The 13409-nt window shown below is 55.0% G+C and overlaps 1 protein-coding gene across 1 annotated transcript; it reads right to left on the bottom strand.

The window, feature by feature from the left end:
• Window positions 1–8627: 8627 nt before the first annotated feature.
• Window positions 8628–13369, bottom strand: Tmem151a (transmembrane protein 151A). The gene is made up of 2 exons (XM_055610436.1): window positions 13149–13369; window positions 8628–11077 (listed from the first exon to the last, which is right to left on the bottom strand). Exons 1-2 carry the CDS (start codon window positions 13221–13223, stop codon window positions 9746–9748), a joined length of 1407 nt encoding a protein of 468 aa, XP_055466411.1. The 5' UTR covers window positions 13224–13369; the 3' UTR covers window positions 8628–9745.
• Window positions 13370–13409: the final 40 nt, after the last annotated feature.

The raw sequence follows: 13409 nt of genomic DNA, 5'->3' as shown, positions 1-13409 counted from the left end.
CCCAAAGTTTGTGATCCCCACTGATGCCTGAGGGAAGGGGCTGGGAGGCCTCAGGGGGAAATGGAGCTCTCCACTATTTTATCTAGGTAAGGTAAGACCCCCTTAAGAGGAGGTATGCTTCATAATTTTCAGTGAAATGAGCTCAGAGAGGGCAGAGCCTTGCCCACTGTCACACAGCAGGCAAGTCTGGCAAGGGAGAGAGTCTATACTCGTTCCCCATCTTATTAAAATGCAGAGAAAAGCTGGGGGAAGGCGCTGGGTGAGGGTCTCTGATGAACTGGGGTCCAGCTGGGGTTTGGAAGTCACAGGTAGGGTGGGCTGGGGATTCTGTGGAGAGAGGAGCCTCCGGTGGTCTGCTTTTCTGAAGTCTCTTTTGAACATTCTTTCTCGTTGTCATAGGCTGCCCAGAAGTCTGGGCAGGGAATCAGGGTCACCCAAGGATGCAGCCACCCCGGTTACTCCTCCTTCCTAGAAGGCAGTGGGAGAGGAGGCAGGAATAGGTGTCCAAGGAGGCTGGGGTGGCTGGGAAAAGCCCACTTCTAACTCCCTGGGCTCACTTAGAAACAAGGGCTTCCCAGATTAGGGGCACGTTTCATTCTTCGCCCTGTGAGGTGTAAGCGGTGTTGCTAGGAGTGAACCCGGCAGACCCTAGCTTGAGGGAAGGCCCAGGGCTGGTCAAAGATCACTGACTGTGGATAACCTCCCCTCATCCTCCGCTGACTGTCCTGGGGGGGGAAGGGATAGGACCTGGAAGAGAGAGGCGCCGGTTCCACCACCTCTATAATTTTTCAGCTCAGCCTTCTCGGGGCCTCTAATTAGGGCTGGGCAAAGATGCACCCCCACTCCAGACAGGTGAGGAGGGGTGGCCCAGAGCCCTCTCTACCCGAAGCCCCTATGCCACACTCTCATCCAAGGATTGTACCTCAGGAGACCAGGAGAAGGGGTGCGGGAGCTGAGTGGGAGTTGGGGTTCGCAGAGGGGGGCGGAGGGACCGCACCACCGGGTAGCCACTCTCACGTTCCCCTAACTCAAACCAGACGCCCCTGCCAGATCCTTTCCAGCTTTATTTAACCTCGGAGTCGAGGGGAGCGGGAGTTGATAGATGGAATGGAGGGGGTCGCCTGTTTTCCCAGAAAGTCTGGGTCTGGGGGGGGACGCAGGCACCACTTATGGAATGACACCGTCCGCTGGGACAGGGGCCTGCAGTTCCTTCCCGTGACCCCTGGCAGAGGGTCGACAACACCCTGAGGGAAAGAAAGAGTTAAACGCGCCGCAGTCCGCGGGAGGATGGGTGTGGGGAAGGGGGCCCAGAGCCGGTTCTTTGTCATCTGGTAATGAGCACCAGATGCGGAGCTGCGTGCGGGCCTAAACAGACGGCCTCCCAGGGCAGAGCCCCCGCCTGCGCCCAGACCCAGGCTCCGCCTCCACCGGAGCTGAGTCCCAGGCTCCGCCCGTTAACTCTCCGCTGCGCCTCACCTCTCTGCAGAGGAGGACGCCTAGATTATCGGCCCCGCCCTTCCGACCCAGGAGCCACGCCCCTTGGAGGGGAAGAAAAAACCTCCCCCAGGCCCCGCCCTTCAAAGCCATTGCCTCGCCCCTTGCCAGCTCAAAGATGCCTTCAGAGCTATTGCTCTACCTTATCAGCTCCCCCAGGGCCCCGCCCAGGAGCTGCAAGCGGTGCACCCCAAATCTGGACAGAAGCGGAGGCAAGAAGGGTTTATAAATTCTGTCTTCCCTGAGGTATGAGCTCGGTCCAGAGTTTGCAGATTCTCACGCAGTTACGTCCCTTCACAGAGCCTGGGACTCTGCAGAAAACCCCGCTGAGATATAAACTCGGTCTGGGCAAGCAAACTCCGCCCTCCGGGGAAACGGAGTTGCGGTCCAGCTCCTCCTCAGACTCCGCCCCCTCACCGAGCCGCGGATGTAGTACCTCCAGGTAACGGTTCTACCTTTCCTCTGTCCAGCCCTAGGAAGATGCTAAGAAGCCACGCCTCCTAATAATACCTTTAAATCGGGTCCACGCAAGGAGGCCCCTTTAAGCCCGCGCCGTGGCTCCGAGGGTAAAGGCCTCTACTGCCGAGCCCGACGGCCCAGTATCCATCCCTGGGATTCACACGGTGGAAGGGAAGAACAGATTCCTGCCGGTGGTTCCGTGGCCCCCCCACAGGCTCGCTGCCGCCAGGACACCACACACACAAAACGTAAACAAATTAAAAGCAAAAATTCTTCCCCCTCCCCCCCCAAAAAAGCAGGGCTGTGGTGGCGCACGCCTTTGATCCCAGCACTCGGGAGGCAGAGGCAAGCGGATCTCTGAGTTCGAGGCCAGCCTGGTAAAATAAAATAAAATAAAAAAAGCCCTCTCTCCAGAAAGAAACCCTACCTGCTCCTTCATGCTCCGCCTCCTGCTTGTGGATAGCTGCCCCCCGCCTCCCTGGATGCACAATACACTTGGCAGGAGACACACACACACACACACACACACACACACACACACACTCCCCTCTCCCCTCCCCCTCTCTCCTACCCTCTTATCTCTAATCAGAGAGCCCCTGCCTCCCAGCCCTGGAGCCCTTTCTCCTCTCTGTACCTACGGTGAAAGAGCCGGCGGTGTCAATGAGTGGCCATTCAGCGCCATCTGGCTTCGGCACCACAGATTTGCAGCCACTGAACGTTCTCCTAAAAAGCATCCTAATTACTTGATTTGTTTGTGCTACTAAAAATATCTGCCGATCCCCCCGCCCCACAGGACAAATAGTCTTCCTCAAGGCCGGGATTCAGTACTCAAGGGTCCTTCACATCAGTGGTCAAGTGACCGTGAAAAAAAATCTTTAAATTGGCTGGTAGGACTCAAATTGTCCCTCCCCATAATCCTGTTAGCAGAGGTGAAAGTGCGCCTCACCTGGAAGCCCAGAAGCTCCAATCGTTCCAGCAAGGGCTCTGAAGGGTGCGGTTTTGGCTCCGCAGCCCTGTTTGGAAGCTGAAGGTGGTAGTTTTTAGGGAAGTGTTGACGTCAGCCAGAATCTCAGGACAGACTTCTCTCAGCCTAAACAGACCTAAAAATACTCTCCGCCCACTGCTTCAGGAGAGCGTGCTCCAGAGGGCAGAAGTCCACGGGGTTCCATAAGCCGGTTTCAAGCATCTCTGGGGCCAACTGAGAGCGGATCATCGTTTCTTCTAGGTTGGCTTTAGTTAGTGGTGAAGTTCAAGTGCTCACCAGTCCCATAGGCCCCTGGGACAACTTCAAGCCCCGAAACTGCAAGTCTTTACCGGTAAGGCTCCAATTCCAGTGCCCTCGGCACGACAAGCGGCGGTAGCATTTGATGTCGATTGAAAATAACAGGGGATATTTGGCCCAGTCCTAGCCCAAGACACACCCGGCCCAACTGAGATGCCATTCTCATTCCCACCTAACATACAGAAGTTCAAGGCATTGAGTTAGGGGCCAGAGTAGAAAGAGAAGGCAGTCCCGGGATAAGATTATATATATATATTATTGATATTGATTTATGTAGTTATTTGTTGTATATGAGCCTCTCTTGAACCATCTTGATGGCTCTGCTCCCCACAGCTGAGTCTGGTACGTCAGATAGCAGCATGTCTCTGATTAGAAAAATACTTCACTCCTAGACAATGGCTTTAAATATATGTGTGTGTGTGTGTGTGTGTGTGTATTAACATATATTTTTATATATTAATATATAACTATATATTAATTTCTGAAAGGGCCGTGGGCATGTTTGGGTGTGCCCAGGTGTGACAAGTGATCTTGACCGTCAACTTGATGGGATTCACAATTGCCTTGGAGGGGTTTTCTAGATTAGATTGTTGAGAATACCCTGGGTATGGCCTCACTCCATGGACCTGGGCCCCAGTGAAGGGAACTGAAGGCTGCAGTACCTCCTCTTCTCTTGCTGCTATGAGGACTGTACAGAGTCTGTCCTCCCTTTCTTAAGTGGCTTTTTTTTTGTCACAGCAACAAGACAGACAACTAACACAGCAGGTGGGCGTGTGTGTGTGTGTGTGTGTGTGTGCAGGTGCACGTGCAGAGGCCAGAGGTCAACCTTGAGTGTCCTTCTAGCTTCCTGTGGAGACAGGGTCTCTCACTGGGACCTGAGGCTGGCTGTCCAGCGAGCCTCGGGAATTCTGCGGTGCCTTCCTCCACAGCAATGGCACCATAAGCAAGTGCTACCTGGCTTTTGACTTGGGAGCTGGTGCTTGAACTCAGGTCCTCTTGTTTTTGAGGTGGTAAGCATTTTACTATCTCCCCAGCTCCAGAAACTTCAGAGGTGAGGTTGCTTATGGAAGACTCTCAGGCGGACTTCTCTCCTCGGGAAGAGTTGATCACCTTGTGGCTTGTGGCATGGGTTGGGTTGGGGGGATGCTGGGAAATAAAGCATTTCCTATGGACACGGGATCCAGACAGTGGCTCATGCTTTAGCAGAGGTTTCAGAGAGATAGGAGACTTCCATGAGAAGGTCATCTGGCATTAGGAGCTGTCACTCTACATCTGGGTAGGTTCCAGCTTTGTTACTTTGTGGCTGGGGGACTTCAGGCAAATTTTCTAATTGTTCTGAGCTTGCCTGCCTGTCTGAAAAAAAGATAAAGACAGTAGTTATTGTATTCACAGTCTGTTGCCCAGCCACCTGGCCACTCATCTCTTGAATGTCTCTTGAAACTCTGCCATGCCTCAGACTCCACAGGACACAAAAAAGGGCACAGACAGCAGCAAGAATCCATAAAGTTTGACCACTGGGGGCACTGCCAGGCTGTCTTAGTCAGGGATCTATTGCTGTGATAAACACCTTGACCAAAATAGGCTGGAAAGGAAAGGGTTTATTTCAGCCTACAACCGTCAGGTCATACTCTATCACAGAGGAAAGCCAGGGCAGGAACCTGGAGGTGGGAACTGAGCGGAGACATGGCAGAATCCTGCTTACTGGTTTGCTCTCATGGTTTTCTCAGCCCGATGCCTGTTGTTTGTTTGTTTGTTTTGTTTTTTGTTGTTCAAGACAGGGTTTCTCTGTGTAGCCCTGGCTGTCCTGGAACTCACTCTGTAGACAAAGCTGGTCTCTAACTCAGAGATCTGCCAGCCTCTGCCTCCTGAGTTCTGGGACTAACGCTGTGTGCCACCAGTGCTGTTGGGCAAAAGATTTAAAACTTTTGTTTTTTTTGGATTTAAACCTTTTTGTTTTTGTTTTTTTAAGACAGGGGTTCTCTGCAGCCTTGCTGTCCTAGAACTAGCTTTGCAGACCAGGCTGGCCTCAAAGTCACAGAGATCCACCTGCCTCTGTCTCTCTCAAGTTGCTGGGATTAAAGGCTTGTGCCACCACCGCCTGGCAAGATTTTTTTCATTTTTAATTATGTATATATTAAATGCATGTCTCTGTGTAGGTTGGTATACATCAATTCAGAACCATTTTGGAGGCCAGAAGAGTGAGTCATATCCCTAGAAACCAGAATTATAGGTGTTTATAAGCCACTGGCCATGAGTGCTGGGCTCCAAAATTGCTAAGTGCTCTTAACCAGTGAACTACGTCTCCAGCTGAAGTTTTGACGTATCCCTGTGGGTGGTGTCATTTAGTCGGGGGGGGGGAGCCATCATGGGGAGGTCTCATGGTCAGTGCTGTGGTCTGTCCCTATCACACGTTGAATTTTGATCTGCAGTGTAGCAGCGCTGAGAGGCGGTGAGGCCGAGTGGGACATTTTTGATTCTCGTGGGTTGACTCAGACAGCTCGGTTGCCAGTGTTGAGTTTCAAGGGTTTGGCAGTTATTCATACGTTGCCCAAGACATGGACACTGGCATCTGCAACTCTAAACACAAGTCCAGGATGAAAATGTGGGTTTGTATGTCCATCACAAGGTGCTGCCCAGAGAATCCCAGGAAACCTCCAGAGCTTCCACAGCAAGCCCTGTGCTGTTACTGTTGCTTTCTCAGTAACAGGAAATAGGACTAATTTGTTTTATGTTGCTCTAATGGAATATCACAGCCTGAGTGATTTATAGCATTAGAAGTGTACTTATAAGGGGTACCATGGCACACACATGTAATCGCAGCACTTGGGGAGGCAGAGGCAGGGGAATGTCTGTGAGTTTGAGGCCAGCCTGGTCTATAGAGCTAGTTTCAGGATAGCCAGAGGGCTATGCAGGAAGATCTTGTCTCAAAAACAAACAAACAAACAAACAAAAATGTTGATCATTCCTGCTACCTAAATTTATGAGTCAAAGCACCTGGCAAGGTTCAGATGAAAGCAGCAGTGAATTTGTGACTGTTTTAATCTACCACAGGAAAGGCCACAATAAATGACCTTAACAGGACACTCTGCCTTGAGAAGACTCGCCTCTGATAAGCTGCCACCATCTTGCCTCCAGCCAGCATCATAATAGGTATATCACACTGTGGAAGTCGGTCAGTAGTCGTGCTGTGTTCCTCAGTCATCTCATTGGTAAGGAAGGCCGTTATTTCTCCCATCCCCCGTTTTTGTTTGTTTGGTTTTTTGGTGGTTTGCTTTTTCAGACAGGGTTTCAGGTACTGAAGTCTGGCCTGAAACTCACTACGTAGCCTAACGTGACCTTGAACTCCTGACTCTTCTACCTTCACTTCCAAGTTCTGAGATCACAGGCCTGTGCTGCCTACCTAGTGAAGAGGCAGGATCTCTGGCCCCTCTCCTTAACTTGATGGGTCTGTATAACCTGCAGATATACCTCTGTGTGATAATGCCGTTCCACTCAATGGGGCACTTGTCTGTGCAGCCAAGCTGGCAGGTCACAAGGAGGCCCAGGCCACACAGGTCTCCATGTGAGTCCATGAGAGGCTACTCTAGCCAATAACTCGTTAGTCCCTTGACCCCTGTGGCAGACCTGTGCATGAAGGAGCCTCAGAGCAACCCAGCCTGGCTCCTGAGACCTCCAGAGGAAGTCCTCTATGTGGTAGGCAGAGATAAGGAGTCTTTATTACACCTTGACTGAATTCTTGACCCATCACTGCCAGAAGAGATGGTAAGAATCATAGTTTCTTTTTATTTTGTTGTTGTTGTTGTTGTTGTTTTGTTTTTTTCCAAGACAAGGTTTCTCTGTGTAGATCTGGCTGTCCTGGAACTCGTAGTTTCTTAAAGACAGATAATTAATCAAGGTTGTTGGTAACAGAAATAAGGGGAAATAGCAACTTAAATAAACTAGCATTTTACTCCCTTTCCATTGAAGTCTGGAAATGTACAACCAGGATTGATTTGGGAACCCCATTGTGCCAGTAGAAACCCAGGATCTTTCATCTTGACCTTTCTATTCTCTGCCCATGGCTGCAATTTTCAAGGTCACCACCAGATCCGAGACGACAGCTAGAGCGCCAGCTTTATGTACATTCCAGTGCGAACGCAGGATGAAGAAAAACAAAACAAAACCACAAGGGCTTTCTCCAACACGGTTTCTTTCTCAAAGGGCACCATTAGAAACCCCTTCTCACTCCTTCTGGATATGTCTGAGAATTATGTCACACTATACAGGCAAGGGAGGGAAGACATGTTTTCCTTCAGCTGGGGTCGTTGCCATCTGAAGTGCAACTGGACTTAGACTACTGAGGAAGGGAGAAGGGCCAGTGCACAGCCTGTGGTGGTGGTATTAGGAGGACGGTGGAGGACAGAGGCTTCCCCTGGGAGCTTTCTTGATATTTTGGGTACTTCGGTTCTTTATTTCTTTATTATATGGCATCTCAGGTGTCCCAGGATAATCTTGAAATTCATATGTAGCTGAGGATGACCTTGAACTTCAATCCCCTTGCCTCTACTTTCTAAACACTAGGGTGATAGGCTCACACCGGCACACTTGCTGTTCAATGTTGGAGCTGGAACCCAGGGCCTCTTGCATGCGAGGCAAACACTGTGCCTGCTGAACTACACTCCTATTCCAGGCAGCAGGACTTTGGCTAATTGTTTTCATGTAAAGCCTTGCCATTTCCCTTCTCAGCCACATGCCGCTGCTCCAGTTTGCTCTAGTTTAGACACAGATTCTGGTGTTTTGTCTAGAGCCACGGGTCTTTACTTCCACTTCCCCCATGCTACTCGGAGCTAGGGTCTGGGGAAGTGATTACACTTGAGCTTCTCCCCAGGCCCAGCGCTCTTGCACAGTAGATAGAGCAAACTGCGTAGAATGTTGATATTTGCTCAGACACTTCCCTGTGGCCCTCTTCGAGAGTAAGGCCCTGCTTTTGCTCCTTAGTTTCTTTCTTTAGGTGCCATTCTGGCCTGCCCTGGTTCCAGCTTTGTGCTGCCCAACCTTGCCCCCAACTGATCAGTGACTACAAACAGAGCTGTATTTGGGTCTCGGGCCATAACTTTCTCCCCACAGTGGGAACTAGACATTATTCCTCATTCCTCTGTGTACCCAGTAGATTTGCAATTGCCACCAGCCCAAAAGAGGAGTCACTTGGAACAATGTATAAGATCTAATCGGACTCTCATCCTGGGGTTGAGTGCATTCAGCTTCTCAGGGATCTCAAAGGTGAATCTTGGAGGCCCTGGGTAAGGCAGGAAGGTTCACATTCTGTGTATCTAAATGCTAGAAGATGGCGGGTCTCCTCCCTGACTCAATGTACCCAATGGACTTGCAGTGCTGGCCTTGGACCCATCACCCAGGAATGCACATGTGAAACCTTTCCCATTTCATAACTTTATTTAATTTTCTCTGTCTCTTCCCTCCCCCGCCAGCCCCTGAGAGGGGGTGGAATCCCCAGTTGGAAGGGAAGGGACTCTTCTGTTCTCCCTTGGGAGGGATGGTGTCCCCTGGACAGGCTCCATGGATGGGAGAAGCAGGGGCCTTCAAGGCAAGGCCAGGGCATCGTCCAAGAGGCTGTGGCCAGGGCAGAGCCCCTCGGATGCCCTGTGGTCCTACATCCTGTGGGTCAACCAGAAGGTGAAGAGCAGAGAAGCCTGGGGAAATGGGTGGGGACAAGGCTAGGGTATTATGTGGGGTGACAGAGGCAGATATGAATTTTAGGGTGCTGGGGCTGGCTGTGATGGGGCTCGGAGTTGGAAACCCTGCCTCACAGGGCAAGCTGGGTGTAGTGAGGGTGCAGCAGAAACACGGAGATCAAGGAGGGGGGGCAAGAGGGTACGTCTGTGCTCTGAGAACCGGGCTCTGTGGGGAGCTGCACCTTGGGGTCTGGGGATAAGCAGGGCACTTGCCCAGAGCAGAGGCCAGAAGGCAGATGAAAAGGATGGAGCAGAGGAGGATGAGAACTCTGGTGGGCAGGGGACCAAGCTGTGGGGTGGCCACAGCCAGCCGTTCAGCTTCAGGATAGCCATCCCAGCTGGGCGTGGTCCCAGGCCACCAGTTTGTGCTTCTGTGCTGCTGAGGGCTCCCCAGGTAGCTCAGCTGTGGCAGAGAGTCAGGCAACGGTGACCACTTCTCCTCCCCATCCCAGCGTCCTGGAAGCCTCTCTCCCTGTCCAGCATCATCTGCTTTCACAGGGGAACATGGTGATGGTTGGGGGAGCCATGCTGGGGACAGATCACGGACTCGACTTAGTCTGTGTTCCCTTTCCCCTCAAAGGACCACGAGTCACTGCGTTTTCGTCTAAGGGTCCCACCCCACTCCTACTCCTTGTGTAAGGCTGGTCTGTTTTCTTTTCTGGTTTCTTTTTCTTTCTTTCTTTCTTTCTTTTTTTTTTTTTTTGACCGCTTTTTAGATACCCAAGCCCATAGTGAGATGGTGAGGAGAGAGGGGTGCTCCGGGGCTGTAGGGGGCGGTACCTCAGAGTGCACCCTGCCCATCTCCCTGGCAGCCACTGTCCCCGTGGACAATGAGCACCGGGAAGTAAAGGGCATCCTCATAGCATGGGGGGCTTTCCAGGGGCTCAGTGTCCTCCCCTCTGCGTCCCAGGGGACCTCCACTCAAGCTGCGGAAGACCCCTGGGGTGGCCCGGCCCCCGGCCCCCAGTGAGAGGCGGCTGCGGCTGAAGGGCAGACGAGGCCCACTGGGACGGGCAGGAGGCAGGGAGTTGCTGCTGACCGAGCGGCGGCAGCGCTGGCAGCCTCGCAGGTAGGCCCCAGAGCTGGCACCCATGACCACAGCCTCCGAGTAGCTGGGCACCAGCTGCCGGTTGGAGCAGATGTGCCACTCGAGCTCTGTGAAGTCCACGGTGGCCACGCGAGAGAGCGGCGGCCCGCTGGGCACAGCCCCGGGGGGCGGCGAGCTGGCACCGAAAAGCTTCTCCACCTGGTAGTGCACGTGGGCTGTCCCGTAGGCCGCCACCACGCGCAGGGGCCAGGACAGCGTGGCTGCGGACACCAGCCAGAAGACCCAGGCTCGGGCGTACCAGGGCGGGCTGCGAGGGTCTGCGAAGACCATGAGGGACTCGCGGAAGTCCACGTCCTTCAGGTGCATGCCCTCGCGGGCCTCCAGGTAATCGTCCAGGCCCTCGTTGGCGCTGAAGAAGCGGGCCCTCTGCGTGAGGTACGAGGCCTCGGCCTCAGCGCTGCCGAAGCTGAAGCACTTGGTGAACCGCAGCCGCGTGGCCGCGTGGTCCGTCAGGCCCACCAGCTCCTTGGAGACGTCGCGGACACCGTGCGCGCTGTAGTCGAACTCGCCCCGGGCCGTGCGGCTGTCCGCCCTCTCGTGGTAGACCTGCGTGGTGGTGTAGGCGTCCCCGTTGCGGTAGCGGGTGATCTGGCGCGTGCGCCGCACGTAGTGGTAGCTGGTGGCCTTCCACCAGACGCAGGGCGGGGCCTGCTGCAGCCGGTGGATCAGGGCGAGCACGGTGTTGGCATCGGTGCGGGGCGCCTGGCATGAGCGCACGTGGCAGTGCCAGCACTCGGCCAGGTAGAGGAGGTAGAGGAGGGACACGAAGGCCAAGGGAATGTATAGGTAGCCGTCGGAGCAGGGGCTGGCTGGATAGGTGGGCGGTGGACCGCCAGCCCCCCGGGCCAGGGCCGCCTCAGGCCCTAGGACCAGGCGGGGAACAGTGGCCAGGCGACACCAGGCCACTACAGCTCCACAGGCGTGGATGAGCAGCGTGAGGAGCAGGCACTTCCAGTGAGACTCTCGACACAGAGAACCTCCCAGGGATTGCTTCAGGGGCCTCTGCTGTGGGTGGGCAGAGAGAGAGCGCGTGTCAGTGGCCGACCACTGGCGGGGAGGAGGTGGTGCCCCAGAGCCCCCTTCATAGGAGGAAAAACTGAGACTTCCATCGATCCAGCTATTCTGCAGCAAGTCTCACAGCAGCAAATCTTGTCTTTAAGCCCACCTCACCCCCGTGCCCTGCTGTGTCTCTGTCTAGTCTCTGCTGTGTCTCCTCTAGTCTCCTAAGAACCCAACAGGGAAGAAATGACCCCTCTGTGAGAACTCTGACTTCTGGCAGTTCCCGTGCTGTCTCTGATTTGCTGTGTGTATTTGGCTACCATTTTACCCTCTCTGGGTCTGGATTTTGGTCCTGGTGGTCTGGGAGGCTGATGTGGCGGGGAGTTGTGAGAGAGAGAGAGAGAACCCAGCTGTACGGCGTGGAGTGCTAGCTTTTCTGCTCAGACCCTCTCATCTACTCCAGAACCGAGTTTGCTCCTACGTGGATCCGGTTGTTGAGGATTCAAAGCGATCACATGTGGGAATTTGTTAGCACAGGGTCTGGCCCTGGGAATAAACACGTTTGCTGCTACCCTGTGACTTCCACGGGTCCCTCGTTCCACTAGGGATGGCAGAAGACTTGGAAGAGTATGCTAAGTGAGAGAGAGAGAGAGAGAGAGAGAGAGAGGGAGAGAAAGGATGGGGGAGGTGTGAGTCAGGGCGAGAAGCAGATGGAAGGCCGCCCTCCACTCCCAATCTGTGCTGAGGGAAGGGATGAGACACGAGCTGCTGGACAGTAGCACAAGCTACTCCTTGACCAGGGGACTTAGCACATCCTCCATGGGAGGGCTACCTCAGCTCTGCTGTCAACAGAAAGAGAAGACGGGGGGGGGGGGGGGGAGAGGGGGAAAGTATAGAGGGGGGGCTCTTAGTAATGTCACCTGCTCAGCCCGTCATGCCTTGAGAGGTCCAGCAGGAGAGGAGACTGCCCCCAGTCCCATCCAGGGCAGCCCCCCCAGCATCAGATTTACCTGTGTCAGCCAGGTGCACACACCCCCTCATTCACATCCTCAACCCATGCTCATCCTAGACCCACCCACCACATAGGAACACCTCATCCAAGGACCATCAGAGCCCTTCAGATGGTCCACAGCAAGGTGTACCCAGACACTCAGGCCCCTTCACCACAGGACACACATGAGCATAGGTACATGGTACACTCTGGCACCCAGACACATAAAACCCTGACCACAGTGCACATCTCTGACACCCTATAGCCACCCGACACCCACAATCCATACCCAGCCACACACTGGAGAGGCGGGGTATGGAATCGCACACCCACACTCCCTGTGAAGAGCCAAGGCAAAGGGGCCACGACAGCCTCACCTGACCAGCGGTGCCTATGTTCCTTACGAAAGACACAGGGCACACAGAATTTTTCTCTCTCGCACGCACACACACCGCACACACAAGCACATCATATCCACTCACAGACAGTCCACTCACCGCCCTGTTTTCCACACCTATCATCTCACACTTGGCACGTCCTCCTAGCCAGGGCTGAGGAGGGGCTCTGGGGCTCTCAGCCACTGGCGTGGGACCCTCAGTCCTCACCTGGGGTGGGGGAGAGCAAGGTTTCCGCGGCCGCTCCCTTCTCTTCCCCTCTCCCTCCCCCACCTCCAGTCCCTGCCACCGGCTACTGCATTGCAGGCACCGCCCGACACCTCGTGAGCAACTGGGCTGGACTGGGGGCCTGACCCCACGGCCCTGCCAGTCCCGGACAGCGTACCAGGCTGCGCTAAGGGACAGGGACGCGTGGGTGTGGGGGGGTCACAGGCGCTGACGTCACGGGGCCAAAGAGGATGGTTGAGGGGGCGGCGAGGGCAAGGGGGCTCTCCTACCTACCTGCCCACCCACCCCTGCCTTAACCTGAGCGGACCCCGAAGCCTCGACCGCAGCCAGAACGCTGTCTCCCCAATGACGTCATTGCCGAGGGGCTCCGGGGCTTTCCGTCCCTCTCCGGGGGTCGCCCCTCCACGTGTCCCCTTCACCTCTCCACAGCCTCGGCTCCGTCCCCACCACACGCCGCCCGTACCTCCTCCCGCAGCGGCTCGCCGTCCGGGATGAGCGCGGGCGCCTCCCCGCCGTCTCCACCTTCGCCCTCCGGCATGGTGTCCTGGGTGCTCCGGCTGCCGGGCCCGGGCCCGGGGCATGATAAGCAGGGGGCGCGGAGGGCTGCGGCGCGGCCCCGAGGGGCGTCCGCTCGGCTCGGCGGCCGCTGAGGAGTGCGCCGAGCCCAGCCCGAAGCCAGCCGGAGCGCGGCGGCGTTGGCGGCCGCGGTGCCCGGCGCCCCGCC

This window comes from Psammomys obesus, unplaced genomic scaffold (assembly GCF_907164565.1).
Source record: "Psammomys obesus unplaced genomic scaffold, mPsaObe1.curated_primary_1811, whole genome shotgun sequence".
Classification (NCBI taxonomy): domain Eukaryota; kingdom Metazoa; phylum Chordata; class Mammalia; order Rodentia; family Muridae; genus Psammomys; species Psammomys obesus.
The sequence above is the reverse complement of the archived record's forward strand: the minus strand, read 5'-3'. Positions and strand labels throughout refer to the sequence as shown.

Coding starts and splice junctions, on each gene's coding strand:
- Tmem151a (XM_055610436.1), bottom strand. CDS start 13,223: ATGCCGGAGGGCGAAGGTGGAGACGGCGGGGAGGCGCCCGCGCTCATC. Junction 11,078..13,148: donor GCGAGCCGCTGCGGGAGGAG/GTACGGGCGGCG, acceptor GCCCACCCACAG/CAGAGGCCCCTGAAGCAATC.